Source organism: Hydra vulgaris, chromosome 03 (assembly GCF_038396675.1).
Source record: "Hydra vulgaris chromosome 03, alternate assembly HydraT2T_AEP".
Taxonomy (NCBI): domain Eukaryota; kingdom Metazoa; phylum Cnidaria; class Hydrozoa; order Anthoathecata; family Hydridae; genus Hydra; species Hydra vulgaris.
The window spans coordinates 6415001-6437067 of record NC_088922.1 but is presented as its reverse complement, the minus strand read 5'-3'; the positions used below and the strand labels follow the sequence as shown (position 1 = coordinate 6437067).

The 22067-nt window shown below is 28.5% G+C and overlaps 1 protein-coding gene across 1 annotated transcript in view; it reads left to right on the top strand.

Moving 5' to 3' along the window:
• The first annotated feature begins 240 nt into the window (after positions 1-240).
• LOC100204569 (uncharacterized) overlaps positions 241-22067 on the top strand; it is a 45094-nt gene continuing 23267 nt past the window's right edge. Inside the window, exons 1-2 of the mRNA XM_065792167.1 lie at positions 241-900; positions 11280-11431. Of these exons, the coding sequence (XP_065648239.1) occupies positions 302-900; positions 11280-11431 (751 nt within the window). The 5' untranslated portion in view covers positions 241-301. The remainder of the gene's footprint in view (positions 901-11279; positions 11432-22067) is intronic.

Here is a 22067-nt window from a genome sequence, read left to right as displayed (position 1 = left end):
AAATTAATAATATATTTGAGGATTATATTTGTGTTTTAATTAAACTAAACTCAATTTATTTCATTGTCTTTGTCTTTACATACAACCTTTTCTAAAATATCATAAAAAATATTGCGCAGGAATCTAAAACATTGTACGCAATCTAAACATTTTTTTTTCAAATATAAATATTATCCTCAAACATATTTTAAAAATAAAATTAGTTAAATTTATATTTTTTTATTTTATTAGAATTTTTTAAAAACCAATTATATTTTTTAGTGTTAATAATTTCAATTTCAAAAAAAAAAAGTTTAATAAAATGGAGTTAGAAGAACTTATGTCAAACCGAGCACTTCTAGAAAAAATGACTGAAGCCAATATGCATACAAATAATTTTAAGATACCACCAAAAAACCAAGTTGTTACACAAAATAGCATAAAACCCAAAGAGATGTGTATTAGTTACAAAAAATCAAACGTGTTTACTGTTGCCACAAAGGAGCCAAAGTGTGAAGAGTTAGAAGTCGAAAAAGGTAACGGTTGTAAATTACCAACAAAACTAAAAAGATTATTTCAAATCGTGTGGATATTGATTCTCTTGTGCTACATGTTCGGGATGCCAGTTATATTATATGGAATATATAAAAAATTAGTAGAAACTAAAATTAAAATCACTGTTCTGGAAAATAATTTGGGTGCAAGTTTTAAAAACAAACATATAAATGATGTGCTAAAAAATAAACAAATAAAGGATGCGCTAAAAGATCCAAAACAAGATGAACAAGAAAAAGAAGACTTATCGAATAGTTATTTTGTCAATAATATTGAAAAAGACTATAACTACCCAAGTGGAATGGAAAAACGTCTTATTTTACTCACAAGCAATATTGGAAAAACGATGGAGGTATACATGCAAAGGTTAGTTTATAATAACATTTTGGTATTAACACTTTATTTCAGAAAAAGGTTTCAAGTTGTTACTAAAGCAAACGTTTCAAAGTGTTTAAAAAAATTTAATTAAAAAAAAAAAGTTTTTTATTCTATATATTTATTAATAACCTATACATGAAAAGTTTATTTTCAAAACGCGGTAAGCGCCATTTTCAAAAAAATGTAGAAATTGTGGTTTATTTTTAGTTTATAAGGACCTAACAGACATTGTGTCCGAATATATGCTAAGCGAAGTATAACCCTGTATTTTTCTACTTTTAAAAAACATTTTTTTTCAAAACACTGTATGGAGTTTTTAATTTATTTTCAAAGTACAGTATTTAATTGTGACCAATCCGTGGCAAATGTATATTACTTCTGCGCAAGCACAAACCTTGTAAAGTTGCGTTAATGAAATGGCGGGTTGCGATGGACAAGATTAATGCGTTATCTAACCTCCTATTTTACATAGAAAAAAGATAAAATGCTTTAAACAAGAAAAAGGAAAAGCATTTTTTCATTCTAGTGTTTGTTTATACTTTCATACTTTGTTTAACTGAACTGATTATGGAATAATGATGGAAAATATATTAAAAAGACAAAGCATTCAATAATAATACTTATATTTTATTTTTGCTAAACAAAGAAAAAAATTTATTTTATTTTTGTTAAACCGACAATTGCTTTGTTGCAAAGAAAATAATGAGGCTAATGCAGTGTTTTATTTTTAAAATTTTATTTCATTAAAAAATATAAAGATGACTTTTATGTTCTATTAATGGTCCATTAATTCTAAACAGACTTAAAAATAGAGGCGGAAATAAAAAGTTAATGGCTAATGAAGATAAGAGAGATGTTTTAAAAAATTTGATGCATTTTCCAATGCATCAACTCTTTGTCTACTTTTATATGCCTGCTATGGACAAAGCAAGAAATAAGCATAGTGTTGATGCTTCTTTCTTTGAAAAAGCAATATTTTAAAAATCTGATCACAATTGTTACAACTACGCTGCACTAAAAAATATTATGGTTAATTGTCTCGTATTTAACTCTCCGAAATAAATTAACGAAAATTGTCCGAAAATAATAGTTTACATTACTTTAACAGAACATTGTTTACATTCACATTATCATTAAAATATAATTACCAAACATTAAATACACAGAGTTATACAATATGTTAAATAAAATTATTCATTAAAAGTTATTTAAGTCTTTTAAAGTTTATAAACTTTCCAAATATCTTTATTAAATGGATATACCGCATTTTGCTAATAAGCTGTAATTGGATATACAGTATTTTGAAAGTAAATGCAAATTTATAGACGATATATATATATATATATATATATATATATATATATATATATATATATATATATATTTATTTACCAATATTTCAATTATTAACATTGTCTAATATACTTTATGTATACATACATTAAGCAACAATAATTTTTCCAAATATACGAGACATGATGGCGTGGCGAAAAAAGTCTATTATCTCAATACCACAAAAATGGATATGCTGCATTTTGAAAATACACTCTTCATATATATATATGTATGTAAGACAATTTACTAAGAAACTAACCAATTTAGATAAATTTTAATACTTTAACAGACTTATAATACTCGATTTAGAACTACTCAAAATTCGTCGTCTAAAGCAAGACTTGATTTTATATTACAAAATTCTGAACAATTTAGTTTGTGTTCACGTGTCAAATTTCTTTTTAATTAATAATTATACTCGAGGTCATAAAACTAAGATACCTAATTATAATGTTAACATGAATTGATGATACGTATACTTGAGGGTATCTATACTCCCTTGAAATATTGTATGAAAATTAATTTCAAATAAAGAGTTACATCCATAATGTTAACATGATGTTTGTTTCAATACGATTCTTTTTCAGAATTGTTAATATTTGAAATAACTTGCCGTTTGATGTCGTAAATCTTAATAAGAGCTTTAAAATAAAAATTTCATATAAATAAAACTTCTAAAATTTTGAAAAATACTGTTTCTGCTAACTTCATCTCGTGTAATAGTTTTAATTTTTGTCATAGTTGTAATTTTTGTCATAGTTATTTCTTATTTTTGTATCCTTTCTAGTATATTTGTTATATTATTGTGTGGCATACAAATAATTTCGGCGCTACTCGACTTTTGCCTCCCTTCCCCCTACCTTGTTTTTATGATTGGTTATAATAAATTACATTAAACTGATTCAAAATCACATAAAAACATAGGTTTTTAAAACTTGAGGAAAGTAATTTTTTTTTCTTTTTCATTTTGCAGTTTGTTAAAAATTACAAAAAAGAAATTACAACAATAAAAAATCCTGGCCGGAGCAAAAAAAAGACAATTTTGTCTTATCACCTAGCCATTGGTGTTTTCAAACGCCAATTTGATGTTAAAGTTTAAAAAATTACACTAAAAACGCTATTTTTTCCATTAAAAAAAAAAGAACTCGTTGTATAGAAGTATTAGAACGTTATATTGAACTCGTGTTTATGTAGGACGATTTTTTGAAACTATACTTTCCTTTTATGTTTTTTTGTTTCATAGTTTAATTTGAGTCGCTTTTAAGTTTAAAAAAATCTTTCAAGAACCGTATTCGCATTATGTAAATTAATTTAAGTTTTATTTATGCATTACTTAGTTTCCAACAACAGTGGCGGATCCAGCATTTTTTGATCTTTAGATAGCTAACTTCCAGACATGGAGCTAACTCCAAACATTTATATGTTTATATTTATGTCAAATAATGAGGGTTTGCAAAAAATTGCTATGATTGGAGGCTGGGAACAAAAAGCCTTAAAATTTTTGCAACACCTGCCCCAAACGTGAGAGCAACAAGTTGATAAAATATTTTTTGTACTTTTCTCAATTAGACTTATATTCATCGATAATTTTTAAGTTTCATAGTATTATCTCTCAGCGTTCAAAAATTATGACCATATAAAGTTTAAATCCACCTCAATTCGAGGGGGTTGTAATTTTTATATGGTCATAATTTTTGAACGCTGAGAGATAATACTTTGAAACTTAAAAATGATCGATGAATGTAAGTCTAGTTGAGAATAGTACAAAAAATATTTCCTCAACTTACTGCTCTCACGTTTGGGGCAGGTGTTGCAAAAATATTGGGGCTTTTTTGTTCCCAGCCTCCAACCATCGCAGTTTTTTGCAAACCCTCATTATTTGATATAAGTATTAACATACAAATGTTTGGAGTTAGCTCCATGTCTGGAAGTTAGCTATCTCAAAGATCAAAAAATGCTGGATCCGCCACTGAACAAGATTACAAAAAGGTTTGTTATAATTGCAGTAACGTTACATAACAATGTGTTTAACGATTTACTGCAGTGATATGTGTTTAAAAAACGGAAATTGTCTGGTGCAGAATGAAAGCGACTTAAACGACTAAAGGAAAAAATTGGAAGGGGTAGATGCAAATTACTACTTCTTCGCTACTACTTCCTTGTATGCAAGGAGTGTTGTCTCGTTAACTTTTCTTAGCACTGGCTCTACTGTTAAAAATACATCTTTTGGTACTGCATCTGCTGTTACTTTGGCTTGACAGTAGATGCATCTTGAGTTTTCTATAATGTTTTATAAAGATCTCTTTTTATATATTTTGTGTAAAACTTGTTTTTCAAAAACTAAACTTTACCTTTTCTTTTTTTCTTTAACTTTCCGCATCACGTACGAATTCGAAAATATTATATTTGAAGGCCATTTTACTTCATACCATTAAAAAAATATTTTTAAATAATAAATTACCACAGAAACCTTACGTGAAAATACGAGAAATTACGCGAAAAATAGGATTGGGTACTACCAATTCGTTGAGTAACTAAACTTATATAAATTCTAAATACTGTTCAATTTGTGTAATCGTATTTTAAACTTATATAAAATTCTAAATACTGTTCAATTTGTGTAATCGTATTTTAAACTTATATAAAATTTTAAATACTGTTCAATTTGTGTAATCGTATTTTAAACTTATATAAAATTCTAAATACTGTTCAATTTGTGTAATCGTATTTTAAACTTATATAAAATTCTAAATACTGTTCAATTTGTGTGATCGTATTTTAAACTTATATAAAATTCTAAATACTGTTCAATTTGTGTAATCGTATTTTAAACTTATATAAAATTCTAAATACTGTTCAATTTGTGTAATCGTATTTTAAACTTATATAAAATTCTAAATACTGTTCAATTTGTGTAATCGTATTTTAAACTTATATAAAATTCTAAATACTGTTCAATTTGTGTAATCGTATTTTAAACTTATATAAAATTCTAAATACTGTTCAATTTGTGTAATCGTATTTTAAACTTATATAAAATTCTAAATACTGTTCAATTTGTGTAATCGTATTTTAAACTTATATAAAATTCTAAATACTGTTCAATTTGTGTAATCGTATTTACAATATTTAAGCGCTATGCCATGTACAACGTACCAATGTAAAATGTGCAAAATACCAACCTAATCTTTTCATAAAGCCGCTAGGGCTTTTTCCAACTTCTTTCCAATTTCTATCCAACCATGTATATAAAATACTAAGTTTTATATGACTCAATTATTCATGTCTTAAGATCACTTTTGATAAAAAAAAAAGGCTTGCCGTGGGAGCGTTTTTTGAAGAAAAAACGCTCCCACGGCAAACGCTTGAAAAGAAGTTTTTGAAGGTAAGGATTCCTCAGTACCAAAACACATCAAATTTGTTTGAAAATTTCCATATTAATTTAAAAAGGAATGAGGAATGTAATGGAATGGGGAACTTTTTTAACTTATATAAATAATTTTTTATTTCTCAGCATCTAAAAACTTTAAGGTTGGTTTATTTAAAAAAAAAAACACTTTTTTTAAAAAGGTTTCCTTTGAAAAGAACTAGTCTAGCCTTTCCTTTATTCAAATCAAGTATTTATATTTTCTTGAAAAATGGCACATAGGATTTTTATTCAGAAATTATGTATATTATGTTTTTTTTCCTTTGCGTATCGTTTGTTATGATTTTTGCGCTAGATATTTGATGTTTTTTGATTTTATTTCGGTATCATTTCAGCCACTCTGATCAATTTGGCTTCAAGCAAAATAGCTTAATTTTCATGCAAAATTCCTTTTGAGTGAAACAATAAAACGTTATAATAATAATAACTCATCAATATATATCTGCAGTTTAGATGCAAATAAGGCCTTCGATAGCCGTAACTGGGACTTGTTTTTTTTTTTTTTTTTTTATTCAATTTTTTTTGTTTTTTAATCCTTACAAGTTCGTAAAATATAATAGAATCTTTACAGAGTAAGTAAAATTTAAAAAAAAAAATAATAATAATAATAATTACAAAGTTACGTTATACAAAAAATATATAATGTAAAACTGTAAAGTATTAGAAATTACTTCAAAGAACGCGGAAAACTTGCAGAAGACCGACGGTCTTGTCATCAAGAAACCGCTATGCGTTACTAATATTTATGGATGCTTTTATTTAAAATAAGTTTATATATATATATTTTTTTTTTTTTAAAAAAAAAAATGTTATCGGTTTTCGGCAGAATGAGAATAAAAATCCAAAATGCAAAAAAACAAAGAAAGCAAACAAAAAGTAGTTTTTAATTTTTTAATTTTATTTCAATACACATTAATATAAGTAGGAGGAGGCTGAATAAGTGCGAATTTCATAACTGCGAATCTGCATAAGTGCGAAGCAGTTGCAAAGACTGGCATAAGTGCGAACTTGCACAAGCGCGAACTGGCATAAGTGCGCCGAAAGAATTTGCAAACATTGGCATAAGTGCGAACTGGCATAAGTGCGAACTGGCACAAGCGCGAACTGGCATTCTAGTTGAGTATTTTTTGATATTAATTTGTTGTTTTTTAATTTTTTGATATTAATTAACTTGTTGTTTGATCACAACAAAAATTTACCGCTATCAGCAGTTCGTGCACTACAATAGTTACACCTCTCAGGTACTGATCGTCAGGGGCCAGAGGCACAAATAATTTTAGGGCCATTTTGACGAAGAAAAAGTGATAGGCATGTAGCATTTAATATTTCAATCATGTATTTAAAAGTTAGTGACATTTTCTGGATTTTTGTCTGGCAAATTGTTCAACAATGTCATCAAATGAGAGTTGTCTGGTCACCTCACTTTCAATATAAATCAATGAATGCATGTCGAGCCGCTCTTGATTAATTCTAGAATTCATTTTTTATGCGCTTTAATTGCGAGAAATTTCTTTCTCTTGTACAGTTTGCCACCATTAGTCTGAGGAAAATTCAAAAAGCTGCTGCAACATTCGGAAAGGTTTCTACCAAACCATCACTGAGCATCATTCAAATGCGATACATCAACAGCTCTTTGCTTGTTTTTGTATCATCAGAGTTCATTAGTGCGACTGCGTAAGAGCGAAATTGAACCATTTCCTCTCCCAAGCTGACTTCAGTGCCATTGGACTAATTTGCTGCTAAAGTATTACAATATTTTATCACTTCCATACGAGTCAATGTTTTTAAATTGTTCATGAACCCAAATCTGTTGGCCACATCTAAATATGCGGCAGATCTGTGAGCCAATGCTGCATTTTAATTGATCAATAATACCGATTTGCACATTAACTCAAAATTCATCTTTTGCAAGCAAGAGAGCTTCTTCAGAAGTACCTTCATTGAACTGTTGCTTTCTTTTTCTGACTCTTTTGACTTCTTTTTTATATATTTCACATTTAGACAACTTTTTTCCATATTTATCAAATTTATCCAATTCTGTCGAACATCCCAACGATTGAACATACTCAGACAATAAACTCAACAAACCAACAGCTTAATTCTTTAAGAAACCAACAGCTTAATCTTTGCAGAATCGTGTCCCAAAAGATAGTCGAAGTACCGGTTTCAAATTCACCAAGACGTTTTGCTAGTCTAAGCACCTCTTTTCAAGTTTCACCTTTTGTACATTTATTAGTTGCAATAGTATCTAGAGCAGATTAAATATTCTTGTAACCCTTCCGCAAAGCACTTTTTGCGGAAAAAATCAAGGGGCCAGAGGCACGTGCTCTTAATTGCCTCAGTTATAATTCGCCCCTGCTGCTAGTGTATCATACCTTGAACATGAATCAAATCATGTCCGTTTGTCTCAAGGCGTAAAAAACCGAGTCTATTATCTCAGGTAAAAGTTCAATTACAAAAAACACCATTCAAATTAACGGTTCTTCCCTGCATCTCAAAAATAAACTCACACATCTTGGATTCTAATGAGATAATAAAAAACATATACAAAATATGCTACTCTCCAAACATCAAATGTAAACGAACGCATTATTTAATTTTAATCAGACTCCAGAGCTCTTTTTTTCAGCCATTAACTATAGTGCATTTGTTCAAACCTCTGGATGTACTGAATCTATCATACGGCTTAGAAATGTATAATTATAACAATACATTTTTTAATAAATTAGGCGCGGTCAGCAGGTCAGCATTAAAACTTCTCTTCAGCATATCAAAGTACAGCAAAAATTATCTACATTCTTTTTTTTAAATTGATGACATGTCGACCATTTTCATTCGAAACAAATTAAATCTGTTTATCAGGCTACTGAGCAATCTGACTTGTTTCTCCCTAATTCTAACACAATTATCAAAGAATAATAAGGATAACCACTTTATCAACGAAGTAATGCAAATTTGCAACCGACTGAAGCTAAACTTTGCCCAATGTTTGATAGACGGTAAAAAATCATTGTCACTCGCTCAATTGCTGCCATAAAAGATAAAGTAGCGGCTCTAGTATTAGTTAGCAACTCTAAACAAGTCCTTCGAATTCTGAAATATCAAAGAACAAATAACCATATCTAAAAACTTGATAGAAGAAGATACTCCCAAAAAAATCTAAATTAAACTTCAGACTAATTGTATAAACTAGTTTTATATACTTTGTTTCTTTTACCTGTAATTTGGGTGATGAAAAGAATAAATAAATAAAACTTTACACCCAATTTTCTATTCTTACATACGAGGCGTTTTGTCAAAAATCGAGCAATAATTTCGGGCCACTTCTAACTTTGAAAGACCCCGCATTTTTTAAGTCTTTTTTTTAGCTCTATACAATCATATATCAAAATCAATCCAATCATATATCAAAATGTCAACAAAAAAAAACTTCGAGGAATGAAATTGTTTTATAAATTGTTTTATAATTACAAAATTGTTTTATAATTGCTAATTAAAAAAATAATTTCTATATGATTGATTTCTAAATAAAAACGGGGTTAAAGAATGTTTGGCGGAGGTGTTCTTGATTCACGGGGTTAGGGGAGGTGGCATATCGTAGTTGATTTCAATGGAAAACGGCTAAAATAAATCATCGTTTTATATTCAATTACACCTCCGCCGAATGTTTTTAAAAAGACGCTGAATTTTACTAATATTCATATTACTATCAGGTAACCAAAAAAGTTCGTGCGGTTTTTCCGTATATAATAAAAACACACAAAACGACAAAAGTAAGTACATTTATTCATCAAAATAGTCACCATTAGCATCTAAAACCTTTTCCCAACGTAAAACAAGCTTATTTATTCCACTTCTAAAAAATTCTCGGTCCTTTGAGTCTAAAAAAGCTTTCAACTCCATTTCAACCGCGTCCTGGTCTCGGAACTGCTGTCCTTTTAAATGATTTCCCAGGGAAAGGAAAAAATGGAAATCAGTAGGGGAGAGGTCTGGCGAGTATGGTGGATGAGGCAAACTCTCCCAACCAAGGCTTTGGAGCTTGTCCTGAGTCACGCGAGTGGTGTGCGGTCTCGCGTTGTCGTGGAGAAGCAGAACTCCTCTCCTGTGCACCAGTGCAGGCTGCTTTACAAGCAACAGGTCGTTGCTTGTAAAGCAGCTCGTTGCAGCTGTGCTGAGTAGACCAGTCCAGTAATGGTTTGGCCTGTTGGGAGCAGCTCGTAATGCACCACACCAGCTGTAGTCCACCAAATGCAGAGCAAAACCTTCCGCTCGTGGAGATTGGGCTTGGGTGTCTTTGGGATGGGGTCATCGGGGGACAACCAATGGTAGCAACGCTTGGTATTGTTGTACACAATCCATTTTTCGTCGCATGTCAATAAACGATCAAGAAAAGGCTCAACATTGTGGCGTGATAAGAGTGATGTGCAGATCGTAAGCCGTTGCTTCTTGTTGTCGATCGACAATTTGTGCGGAACCCACCGACTCAGCTTCCACGCTTTCCCAATCGTATGCAGATGCAGGCGGATGGTTTCAACACTCACAGCAAACCTCACTGCAAGTTCTTGGCAAGTTTGGCTGGAGTCAGACTCGACAGCGTCCTTCAGTTCATCCTCATCAACCAACAATGGGCGTCCAGAACGCGGCAGGTCTTCGATGGACTCATCTCCCGAAGAGAATCGCTGAAACCACTTCTGTGCTGTGCGTTCACTTACTGTACCTTCTCCAAATGCTGTGCAGATGTTTTTGGCCGCTTGTGTTGCATTCCTTCCAAGTTTGAACTCGTAAAGTAAGCAAGATCGAATAATCGTTGGTTGGGTTGCCATCCTTTCTTTACACAAAACCTTTCCTGTAAGCTCGTTACAAGCCTACACTATATATGCAGCAACTGCGCGTGACACACGCGTTCTATTACGCAACAAAGCTACTTGCCTTGTGCGATGTGGGTGTTGTAAAAAATGCTAAAAACAATTCAATTACCAAAAACCGCACGAACTTTTTTGGTTACCTAATAATATTACTAATATTATAGTAATTTTAAAAACTTTAACATCAAATTAGAGTACTTACCTCAAGTTTTCAGACCTATGTATTTATATGATTCTGAATCAGTTTAATGTATTTTATCGTAACCAATTAAAATAATAATGAAAGAGAAAATGGGGGAGGAGGGGTGTAAAATTATTTAAATTATATAATATAATATATTAATTAATATAAATTATATTTATATATATATAATAATTAATATAAATTATATAATATAATTTATTATTAATACAAATTATATATATATATATATATATATATATATATATATATATATATATATATATATATATATATAATGATTAATATAAATTATATATATGATAATTAATATAAATTATATATATATATATATTTATATATATATATATATATATTATATTATATATATATATATATATGTATATATATATATATGTATATATATATGTATATGTATATATATATATATATATATATATATATATATATATATATATATATATATATATATATATATATATATATATATATATATATATATATATATATATATATATATATATATATATATATATAGGATTAACTATCTAGAATCTATAAAAACCTGGTTTAATGATGCAAAATTTAATTCATTCCCAAATCAAAAAGAAGAATGCACGTGTCACGTTTTAAGTGGAATACCAAAAAAATCAAATGCAGAAAGCAATCCAGGACCACCTTTTGCAACCGGTAATTTTTTTATCAATTATTGTATTAACAGTCACGTTTTGTAGTAAAGGTCATTTTATTCCTGCAAATCTGTTTGTAATTAGATAATGAGCTTATCTAATGACAAATCTGAATGTTCTTTTTTTTTAAGTCAGTCGGTATATGGACACTCTTCTGCATAAAAACAATAATAAAAAAAAAATTCTGAATTAAAAAAAATTGTACTCTATTAAGTTGCCTGTTTTTTTTGTTGTTGTTGTTGTTTTTTTAAAAAGTAATTAAATTTAATTAGTTTCCTCTATTATTTTAATGGTTTTTACATAAAATGCTCTTAATTTTGTTTATATTAAACATAAAGAGCCTGTTATGAGCTTTTACTGTTTAATTTTTTATAAACTAAAACAATTAGATAAAATATTATTATAACAACAGCACTAATAGTGTTTGATTTCATCACATTCACTCTACATCATTAAGTTTTGAGTTCAACTGATTTGCAGTTACGCTTCCAAGTTAATTGTAAAATATTGTTTTCAACTTCATAGGACATAATAGGTCAAGACCCACTGAATAGAATAGGTTGATTTTCAGGGAGATCAAATGACACTGTCTCATATGTAATTAGTGTGCAGTTATTGCTCCAATGAGATTAAATTTTGTTTTTCTAACATCACTGTAGGTGAGTTTTGTCTTTCTTTCACCATCTTGCGCAAGATGGTGAAAGAAACAGTAGATTCATGACTGCTTGCATGCTTAATAAGCATGTATTGTAGGTTTACTTCCATCAGCAATACCTCAACATCAGGTTCATACTTATAATTTTTAACATATCTCTTTAACACCTTGCCAGGTTGGGTAAACCATGACAGGGTTGAGTAGCCCATAGCAAAACTTCTTTGATATGTAAAGAGTTGTTCATGAGGGGTTTCATTATTAATAATGTTGTTTAAAGCGCAAATGGAATGGAGGGTGTTAGGTAAGACAATCTCCCAATATTTTAAATCAAGGTTTTGTGATTTTAAAGCTTTTTTAATTGTTTTCATAATGATACCAATGTACTGTTCTGTTTGACCATTTCTCTGTAACAGATTTCATGTCATCTTCTGAGAACAGTAAATTGTGAGAATGAATAAAAGCATTTATTCTAGTAATACATAATGAGTTGTGTAAAAACGAAATATTGAAAAAGCTCATTGCTGAAGAGTACATATAACTAAAATTATCAGTTGATGTATGTGCTCATTCATTCCGTTGCAAAACATAAGTTAAATATTGTTCAAGATATCATTCATAAAACAAAATAACTATTACTAAATTTCACAAAGCTATCAAAATTCACGATGCAAAATATCAAGATGAAGATTATTATTACTTGCAGTTTTAATTTTATAATATAATTAATTAAACTATTATTACTAATAGCAGGGGTGTACACTCGCGTTGTAATTAAATTTAATTTCAAACCACATTAAAAATTATTTAAACTAATATAACAAAAAATACTGATAAAATCTAAATTCAGTATTTAAAAAAGATTATATTTCCTTATTATTTATTTCTTTAAACAACTTTTACTTAACATAATCCCCTGTTTTTTTACCACAATTTATTTATTTTAAATTTTATGTATTTCATGTAATACTTTTAATAAAGATTACAAACAATTTACAGATAGATTTTTTTCAGTTACCAATAAGTTGTTTGTAAACTTAACTTATGTTCATAAATGTATTACATCAAAAGAACTTTGCACAATATTGGATTGATAAAAAACAAAAAAATTTTAATACTTTTTTATATAACAAAAACACTTCTCCCTATTTATAAGAAGAAAAAAAGGTTTTAATTTGCTTTCACATAATATAATCTATGATAAAAAGGCTTAGAGAATGTTTTGCGTAGTGAATCAGTTAGCAGATGATAAGTTAAAAATTTCTTTAATAAAAATTGAAAAACTATTTTACATTCCTTTGAAACTAAATTTTAAATTCAACATTTTACTATTTTACATTCCTTCAAAACCAATTTAAATTTTTAAAACTATATTTAATTTAGTCTTTTACTTTAAAAAAAATTTTATAAAATAATTTGTTTCTTTAAAAAATTCACAGTTGCAGTTAAATGCTTTTTTTAACCTAATATTTTTTGAATAAACATCACAATAAGTAATATTAAATAATAATTTAAATATTCTAAAATAACAAAGTTTTTGCTCAAAGTTTGCTGAACACAAAGCTGTTTTGTTTGTAAAATGGGAGCTACTTAAGGCTTCTTAACAAGGCCTATCAAAGTTTTTTTTTTTAAATCCTTAAATAAAATTGTATTTTTGTTTAAATGATAAAACTTTTTAGTTTTTATTTATGAAAGTATTTTTTTAAACACTCGAACAATTTTCTTATGTTCTAGTCAATTAAAGAAAATGTGGAAAACAAACTTTGGCACTTTTGACTTTCAAAATATAGTTTTATTATTATTTTAGATAGTTACTTTTCTTTTATTGAATTTTTAAATTATAAAAAGTTTATAATAAAATTTGGTCGCCTGGTACTGTCCGGCGACCACGAGTGAACACCTCTGAATAGTATTGTTATCATTTTTTATCCTTATTAATTTTTCTTCAATTGCTATTATTTTACATTTAGGCGCTTACTTTAAATTAGTATTTGTACTATTTAAAATGAATGTTGGAATGAGTGTACTGATCCTTTCAGTGACGAACCTAGAGTTTATTTGAGAATACCATTTTTTTGGTGACATAAGGGTGATGGGCAGGAAGGGGGATATGTGTTTGTTTCTTCTCCTCCCCTCCCAGTTAAAACTGGTGTCATGAATATAGTTTTAAAATGTCACTTTGTTTGTGTTCATCTTGTTTAGTTTTATCCGAAGATAAGGAGTTGATTTAAAATAGCATCTCGTTTTAAAAGGCATTTCTTTGAATACATTATTTAGAGGTGGACATACTTTAGTTACGCTAAGAAAAACTATTTTATTTATTGTTTTAATAAACTTTCAAGTTGCAAATACTAAATTTTAAAAATATTTTAAGTTTAAAGTATTTTAAAGGTTTAGTAACTATATTCCAGTCATTTTAATTTTAGTAGATATCAAATGTTTAAAATACTTAAAACAATTTTAATTAAATATTTACAAATAGCGTAGTACCTGCAAAATTAAAACAAAAGTAATTATGCTTGTTAAACGCATATGTCTTGTAGTTGATAGTTATTATCTGTTTTAACTTTCTGAATACAAAACAAAAGCATTTAAAAATTTACTATTATTTTAATTTTCATTTCAATTTAAATTTTGTTCATTTAACTTTTGCTTAAAAAGTTAGTAATTTTTATGTGCTTTATTTTTCAATTCATTTTATCATCCTGAAGTAAAAATGAACTTGCTAAAATAAATAGAAAATTAGTTAATTGAATGTATTTGAAAATGACGAGGAAAGAAGGGCCCACCCTGTTTAACTCCAACAATTTATTATTACCAAAACTTACAAGACACATGAACATATTCACACAGTGACATTGTTATCTAGTTTATCAATGTGCTCAAATGTAAGCAAAAATGTCAGGCTTTTTTTTTTTTTTTTTTTTTTTTTTTTTTTTTTATAGATTATTCACCTCCCCAAGGCCCGAGGGGGGCCACTACAGTCGAGGAGGATACTCATTTTTTTTTTTTTTTTTTTAATATTTTTATTTTTATTTTTTTAGTCATTATTCGTGGTGCAACCCTCTCTCAACTCTTTAACTCCGAAACACGAACCTTGCCGAGCAAGGCCGCTGCGCGGAGAAACTAAGTTGAGCGCGGTACTTCCAGGGACGTGGTGGGAGTCGAACTCCGAACCTCTCGCTTACAAAGCGAGCGCTCTTACCACTACACCACTACCGCATATGCATTTTGTTACTTTTCTCAGCATGACCAGTTGCATTTGAAATTTAATTTGTCTTTCAATTTTAGACATTTAATGTTCATTCTAATGAATTTTTACTAATTATGATATGTTTTTTGCAACTTTTCTGAAAGTGTAGATTAATTTATATTTAATTTATAACCAAAACCTTTTCATTAAATAACTTCTTCATTAAATAACTTTTTTAAATATTTCTGAAGTGGATTTACAAGAATATTTAACTTTGAATTGGTTTTTATTTTTATTCATTCCACAATTCATTGCGATATAAATTTTTGTAATTGAAGACCTTAGTGCTAAAAGTACTTAAGTCACATTTTGACGAAATTGAGTTAATTAGTAATTTTTTCTAACACGGTTAAGCCCTTTGTACTGGATAAATTGCAACATTTAAAAATGCACCTAAGCCCCTCTTTTACACATACCAAAAATAAGAATTATACAATTTTATGGACAAAAAGTACTTAAGTCCTAAATTTCGGTGCTAAAAGTTCTTAACTTAGCTTTTCCAGCCAAGCGGCTGTTAGAATTAGTTCATAACTTTAAAAAAATGGCGGATGAGGCGAACGCTATCTTACCAAAAATTAAATCCAAAGCCAAAAAAAGAAGACTAACACCATCAAAATGGAAAAGAAATGGCATTAAACTGGCTAAAGTCAGAGGTAACAGTATATATATATATATATATATATATATATATATATATATATATATATATATATATATATATATTTAAATATATATATATGTATATTATATATATATATATATATATATATATATATATATATATATATATATATATATATATATATATGTATGTATATATTATTGATATGTTATGTTATATATATAATACAAATATATGTTATATGCACTTGTTATTATTTCTAATGTTATTATATATAATATAAAACTATATATTTTTTATATAGTTTTATATAAAGCACACTGTGTGTAGATTAGTGTATTTTACACTAATCTACACACAGTGTAGTCAAAGTGTGTTCACTTTTTGTAGCACTTTTTTCTTACTCACAAAAAGTGTACATGTTCCTAATGTACTGAGCAGTAATAAATTAGTAAAAAACACCCAACTTATATCTTTTGTAATTGCATGTAAATATTTATGTAACATAAAATGACAACATTTAAAACATCAATATTTAATTTAAAAAAATTATTTCAGGAGAAGCTCACACATCTTATGATAAAAAGCTGAAACCATCAAGTAAGCCTGCCGTAATTGAATGTCGTTGTAGATGTCTAACTAAGTTCACAGATATTGAAAAGGAACAGATTTTTTCTGCTCTTAAAAATCATGATGAACAAAATATATATCTGCAGGGTTGCATAAGTATAACCCCTGTCAATAATATTCGTCGAAGACCTAGAAAAGAAAATGGCAAAGAACGAAGTAGCTTTTTCTATTCAGTCACTGCAATGGATCAAACTGTTACTGTTTGCAAAGCAGCGTTTCTTGCAATACATGGGGTAAAGGAATCTAGGCTTAAGAGAAAAGTTCTTAACTTTACTGTTCCCATTGAAGATGGGCGGGGTAAACACAAAAATCATAAAACAATTGTTAAAGAAATTAGAGATCGTGTTTGTGATCACATTAAACTGTTTCCTGCACGTGAAAGCCACTACAGCCGATCAAAAAACAAACACAAAAAATACCTGGATTCATCTCTGACTGTGGCAGAAATGCATCGCCTATTTTTAAAGGCAAACCCAGATCTTTTACCTAATGATTGTAAATACTGGCTTTACCTTGACATATTTAACTTTGAATTTAATATTAAATTTGGATTTCCAAGGAGTGACATATGCGATAAATGTGAAAAATTCCAGGCACAAATAAAAGCAGCTGAGTTTATTAATGATGCCATTCTTGTAAATAAACTAAAATTTCAACATTAGCTTCACATAAAGAAAGCTGATGTGTTTAATGTGCAAATCAACGAAGCCACAGAAGCTGCAAAACTAAGCAAAGACACTGCAGTGATCTGTTTGGACTTTGAAAAAAATTTACCGCTTCCTCTAACTGGCATTGGACAAGAATATTATAAGCGTCAACTTTGGATTCACAACCTGTGCATTCATGACAATGTAAATGAATCTGCTCACATGTATCTGTATGCTGAGCATTTTGCAGCTAAGGGCCCAAATGAAGTCATTTCATGTTTGGATCATTACATTTCTGGTCTTACATCTACAACTACAAAGATTGTGATTTTCACGGATAACTGTTTTTCACAGAATAAAAACCGTTACATCTTTGCTTATCTACAAAGGTTGGTAAATAAGAATGTCTCTATAACACAAGCTTATGTAAAGTATCCCCTTCCAGGACATAGCCGAATGCCTTGTGATCGTAATTTTGGGCGCATTGAAAAAAGGAGAAGAAAGAAGGACAGGGTAATTCTACCTTCACAGTGGGTATCGCTTGTAAAGAATACAGATACCAGAAAACCATTTAATGTTGTTTACGTGGAACATCCTCTTACAGACAACATGATCCAAGATGGAACCCCAGTTGTTAAAGTACTGGACTTTAAAAGGGCTTATGATCCTTTAATAAAACCAGTAACTGGAATTAGCGAGTTTAGAGGAGCAAAATTTGAACGAGGCAAGGTACCACTAAGTAGAATTTCAATGACCGGAGAATGTTGTGATGTCATAAAAACTTTTAAATGTGGTAAAAAACTTTCAACTCTCCTTTCACTCAAACCTAATAGAGCATACGTAAACTTTTTGCCTGTTAAAACTGCAAAATTTCATGACATTTGTGATCTTTTAACCCATGTCAATCTTCCCGAAGGAGTTACTTTTTATAGCAATATTCATGGCATAGATGGAGACACGAGTGACATTGAAGATATAGAATAGACTTATTTCTTTATTGTAATAATATGTTGAAAAATTACATTAGTTCTGTGTGTTTTTTTGGTTGCAAAAAGTACCTAACTCTCCTAATAGGACAAAAAGCACTTAAGTCCAAAAAATAAATTAAACATATCTTCTAAAAGATTAGGGCATAAGGCTTTAAAATAAGCAGGTTTATTCATTATAAAAATGCAAATGTATAGGAGTTATTAGAAATTCATTAGAATGTCTTGCCTGATTTCAGGGTCAGTTTGAATATTCAAACTCCATTTTCTCAGAATGACTATTTTGTGACTTAAGTACTTTTAGCACTAAGGTCTTCAATTGCTTTTTTGGCTTTTTTTTTATTTTACTTATTTCAAAATAATTTATTAGTCGTTGTTTTATATTGTAAGTAATAATATTATTATTGTGAAGTTGTAAAAACCAGTGCGACAATTGTAAAAAAATTAAAAATATTGGGATCAGGCAAAATATTAATGATGAAAAAAGTTATTTAATAACTTTTTTCATCATTAATATTTTGCCTGATCCCAATATATTTTATAAATTGAATGGCAACTTTTTTTCATTCACAATTTATTTCAAAACAACCTATGCAGTACAGGGCTTGTGATGAAGAATATCGTCAAACATGTTATATCGCGCTCGTAAAATTAGAATAAGTTTTCATCGAGCGAGATCATGTGCGCTCGAGATAACATCAGCAAGCGCGATCATGAAAAAGACTGATTGCTCATAAAAAGCTTTTTATTTTTTATATCTTTTTTTATTTTTTACATAATTCTTTTGTCATAAAATGTTTGAATTAATATCACACTCATGAAACTACTTCAACAAAGTAGATTTTTATATTTCCAAACTTCTTGTATATTGTCAGATCACGATTTTATTTTTAACTATTTATGTTATAAAAAAATAATATTAAACAAAAACTTCTTATTGATTTAGTATTGAAGTATAATTTAGTGACGTAGTTTTGCTTCGTTGTTTTGATATATGTATTTTAAAATGTTACGTTGTAAACTTACTTAACGGTTAATGGTTTTTATATTTCTTGATATTTTTTATTCAAATTAATTATTTAATTTTTTTCTAAAATTTCTTTTTTAAATTACGGTTTTTTATCTTAAAAAAATAACACAAGAATAATTTGAAATAATAATAAATAGGAATAATAACTTTCCATTTAATAAATATTGACATCATTACTTTGTTTCCTTTTCGAATGTCCTTGATTGCGAACATTCTAAACAACAGAATCGTTTTAAATTTGAGTTTAAAATAAATAATAGTTAATAAAAAACCTAAACTATCAACTAAAGCTAATTTTAAAAATTACTCTATTATTAATATTTATTTTTATTACAAACGATGTGTGGAATATTACAAACAATAAATCAAATAAATCTTACTTGATATTTTCACAAGATTAAAAATACTCTGCAGTTTCAATTTTCTTACAACGGTTTTCTAATTTTCTATTTTTATTTTATTTGTGCATTTTTGTATTCACATTGTGTTTCCACGTGCACTTTCCATTATTGAAATTTGTGACCATTAACGACTTCAAACTGCTCATTCATTACATTAGTGCAAAAGAGAACGACGTAGTGCTTTTTATATTTTATATCAGTGCTTTGATAATAGAATATCTTTAAAAAAAAATCTTTGTTAAATATTTTATGAAAATGAAAAAATAATCCCGAGCTATTGGATGAGCATTATTTTATACGCTCGTTATAAGCTGAACGAGCGTTGTTTATCGCGCCTAGAACGTTTGAAAATACTGTTTACGAGCGCGTTTTACGAGCGGAGCACGATCGCGCTCGCTTCATCACAAGCCCTGCAGTATAAAAGTTTGATTTATGGGTCTATTATTAAATTTTTTTTTATAAAAATTTTGCTGTTCATATATGTAATTTCCTCGCAATAAAAGCAATGGGAAATTTATTTTGTTTATCTATATTACCATTGAACTAACTTCTACTTAACCTTCCTTTTTACAAAAATAACCAATAATTTATATAAAACTAAAAGCCTCAAATATACGCATTAAAAACCGTGTAAACACATTGAAAATACTAATTAAAAAATGTTAGTATCAAACCACAGAGGCATCACTAACTGTTACAGATTTTTCCAGAATACAATTACAATATAAGATAACAAATTTTTAAAAAAATGTTTACATAAAAATAGAAGGTTTATAAAAATGGGTGTAAATGTGCACAAAGAAGATATGAACGGCAAAAGTCAACACTATCTTTTCATAGAATCACATCTCCATAATAGTTTTCATAGAACCACTTCTCCATAGAACATCTCTATAAGCTCTCTTCTTATGATGTATCTGGTAACATTTTTAAGATTATTGAATCATTTCTTACCAGTCTTAGTATAAAATATTAGATAAGGTGCAAAAACGCAATGTAAACATAGTTGGACCTGCTCTTGCAGTCAACTTTCAACCATTGTCACATCATTGTAATTTTGCTTCTCTTTTCTATAAATGCTATAATGGGCGCTGTTCTAAAGAGCTATTGTCTCTTGTGCCAACTACTAAAATTCATTCTCGTGTTACTCGTCATTCAATTAAGCCTCATCCATTTACTGTGACTGCAGTAAACAACCAGGGCACCAGCTAAAAATGAGACTTATTGCAAATCCAGCCATGGCAAAATTGTAAGATTTAGCAGGGGTTGATAGCGGGGCTAGAAGTAAATTTATAATTATTTGTATATTATAATTTTATACTTACATTTACTATGTATTAGATTCTGGCATATATTTATCCCAGTATTTAATAAATAGGGACAGATACAGTAAAAAGATGCAACTTGTTGAATAAGAAGCCAAGCAAGAATGAGTTTTGGTTTTTTGTAATAGAGATGATAGCTTGTTTGAGCATTGATCATGATTAGAGAAGCAGCGTAAAAGAGGAAGGCTAAAGCCTGCTGCTGTTGCTGCTGCTGATGATGATGATGACAATGATGATGATGATGATGATGATGATGATGATGATGATGATGATGATGATGATGATGATGATGATGATGATGATGATGATGATGATGATAATGATAATGATGATATTAATGATCATGATGATCATGATCATTGTAATGATCATGATGATGACAAGACGAATGTGTAGAGTTTCTATAAAAAGTGTATAGAAACATGACAAATTTGTATAGAAACTCGACGCGGTATAGATATACTTAAATGTATAGAAATCGACACATTATGTATAGTAAAGTTACAGGATTTTTATTAAATTGCCATTTGCCGTTTATATTGATTTACTTCAGCCGTTAAATTATTTTCCGCAGAGTAATATTAGATATCAGAAAATAAGAAGAGTGCTAAGCATGGTGTTATAAATATATTTCTTTTTTTGAATTAACTCTTTAATTAAGTTTTTTATTAGCTTACTATTTAAATAACACATTTCTATATTTCAACATCTAAGAGTTGTATTGAAACTATTTATAGATATTATTACCAATGAATAGTTTGAATATGTTTAATACATATGTCTTGTATATGTGCATAATATATTAAGTACATATATTTAGTATATATATATATATATATATATATATATATATATATATATATATATATATATATATATATCCATCCATATATATTTTATACACACGTCTTAATAAAAATATGAAATCATAGTTTCATTATACAGTTTTTAATTTTTTTTAATTGATCTTCAGTATAACAAAAGTTGACAAAGTTTTCCAGTTTTAAAAATTTTCTTTTTAATGAACAACTGCATAAAATGAAACAACTAGTTTCTATTTTATATCTAAATTAAATTGAATGTTGACTCAA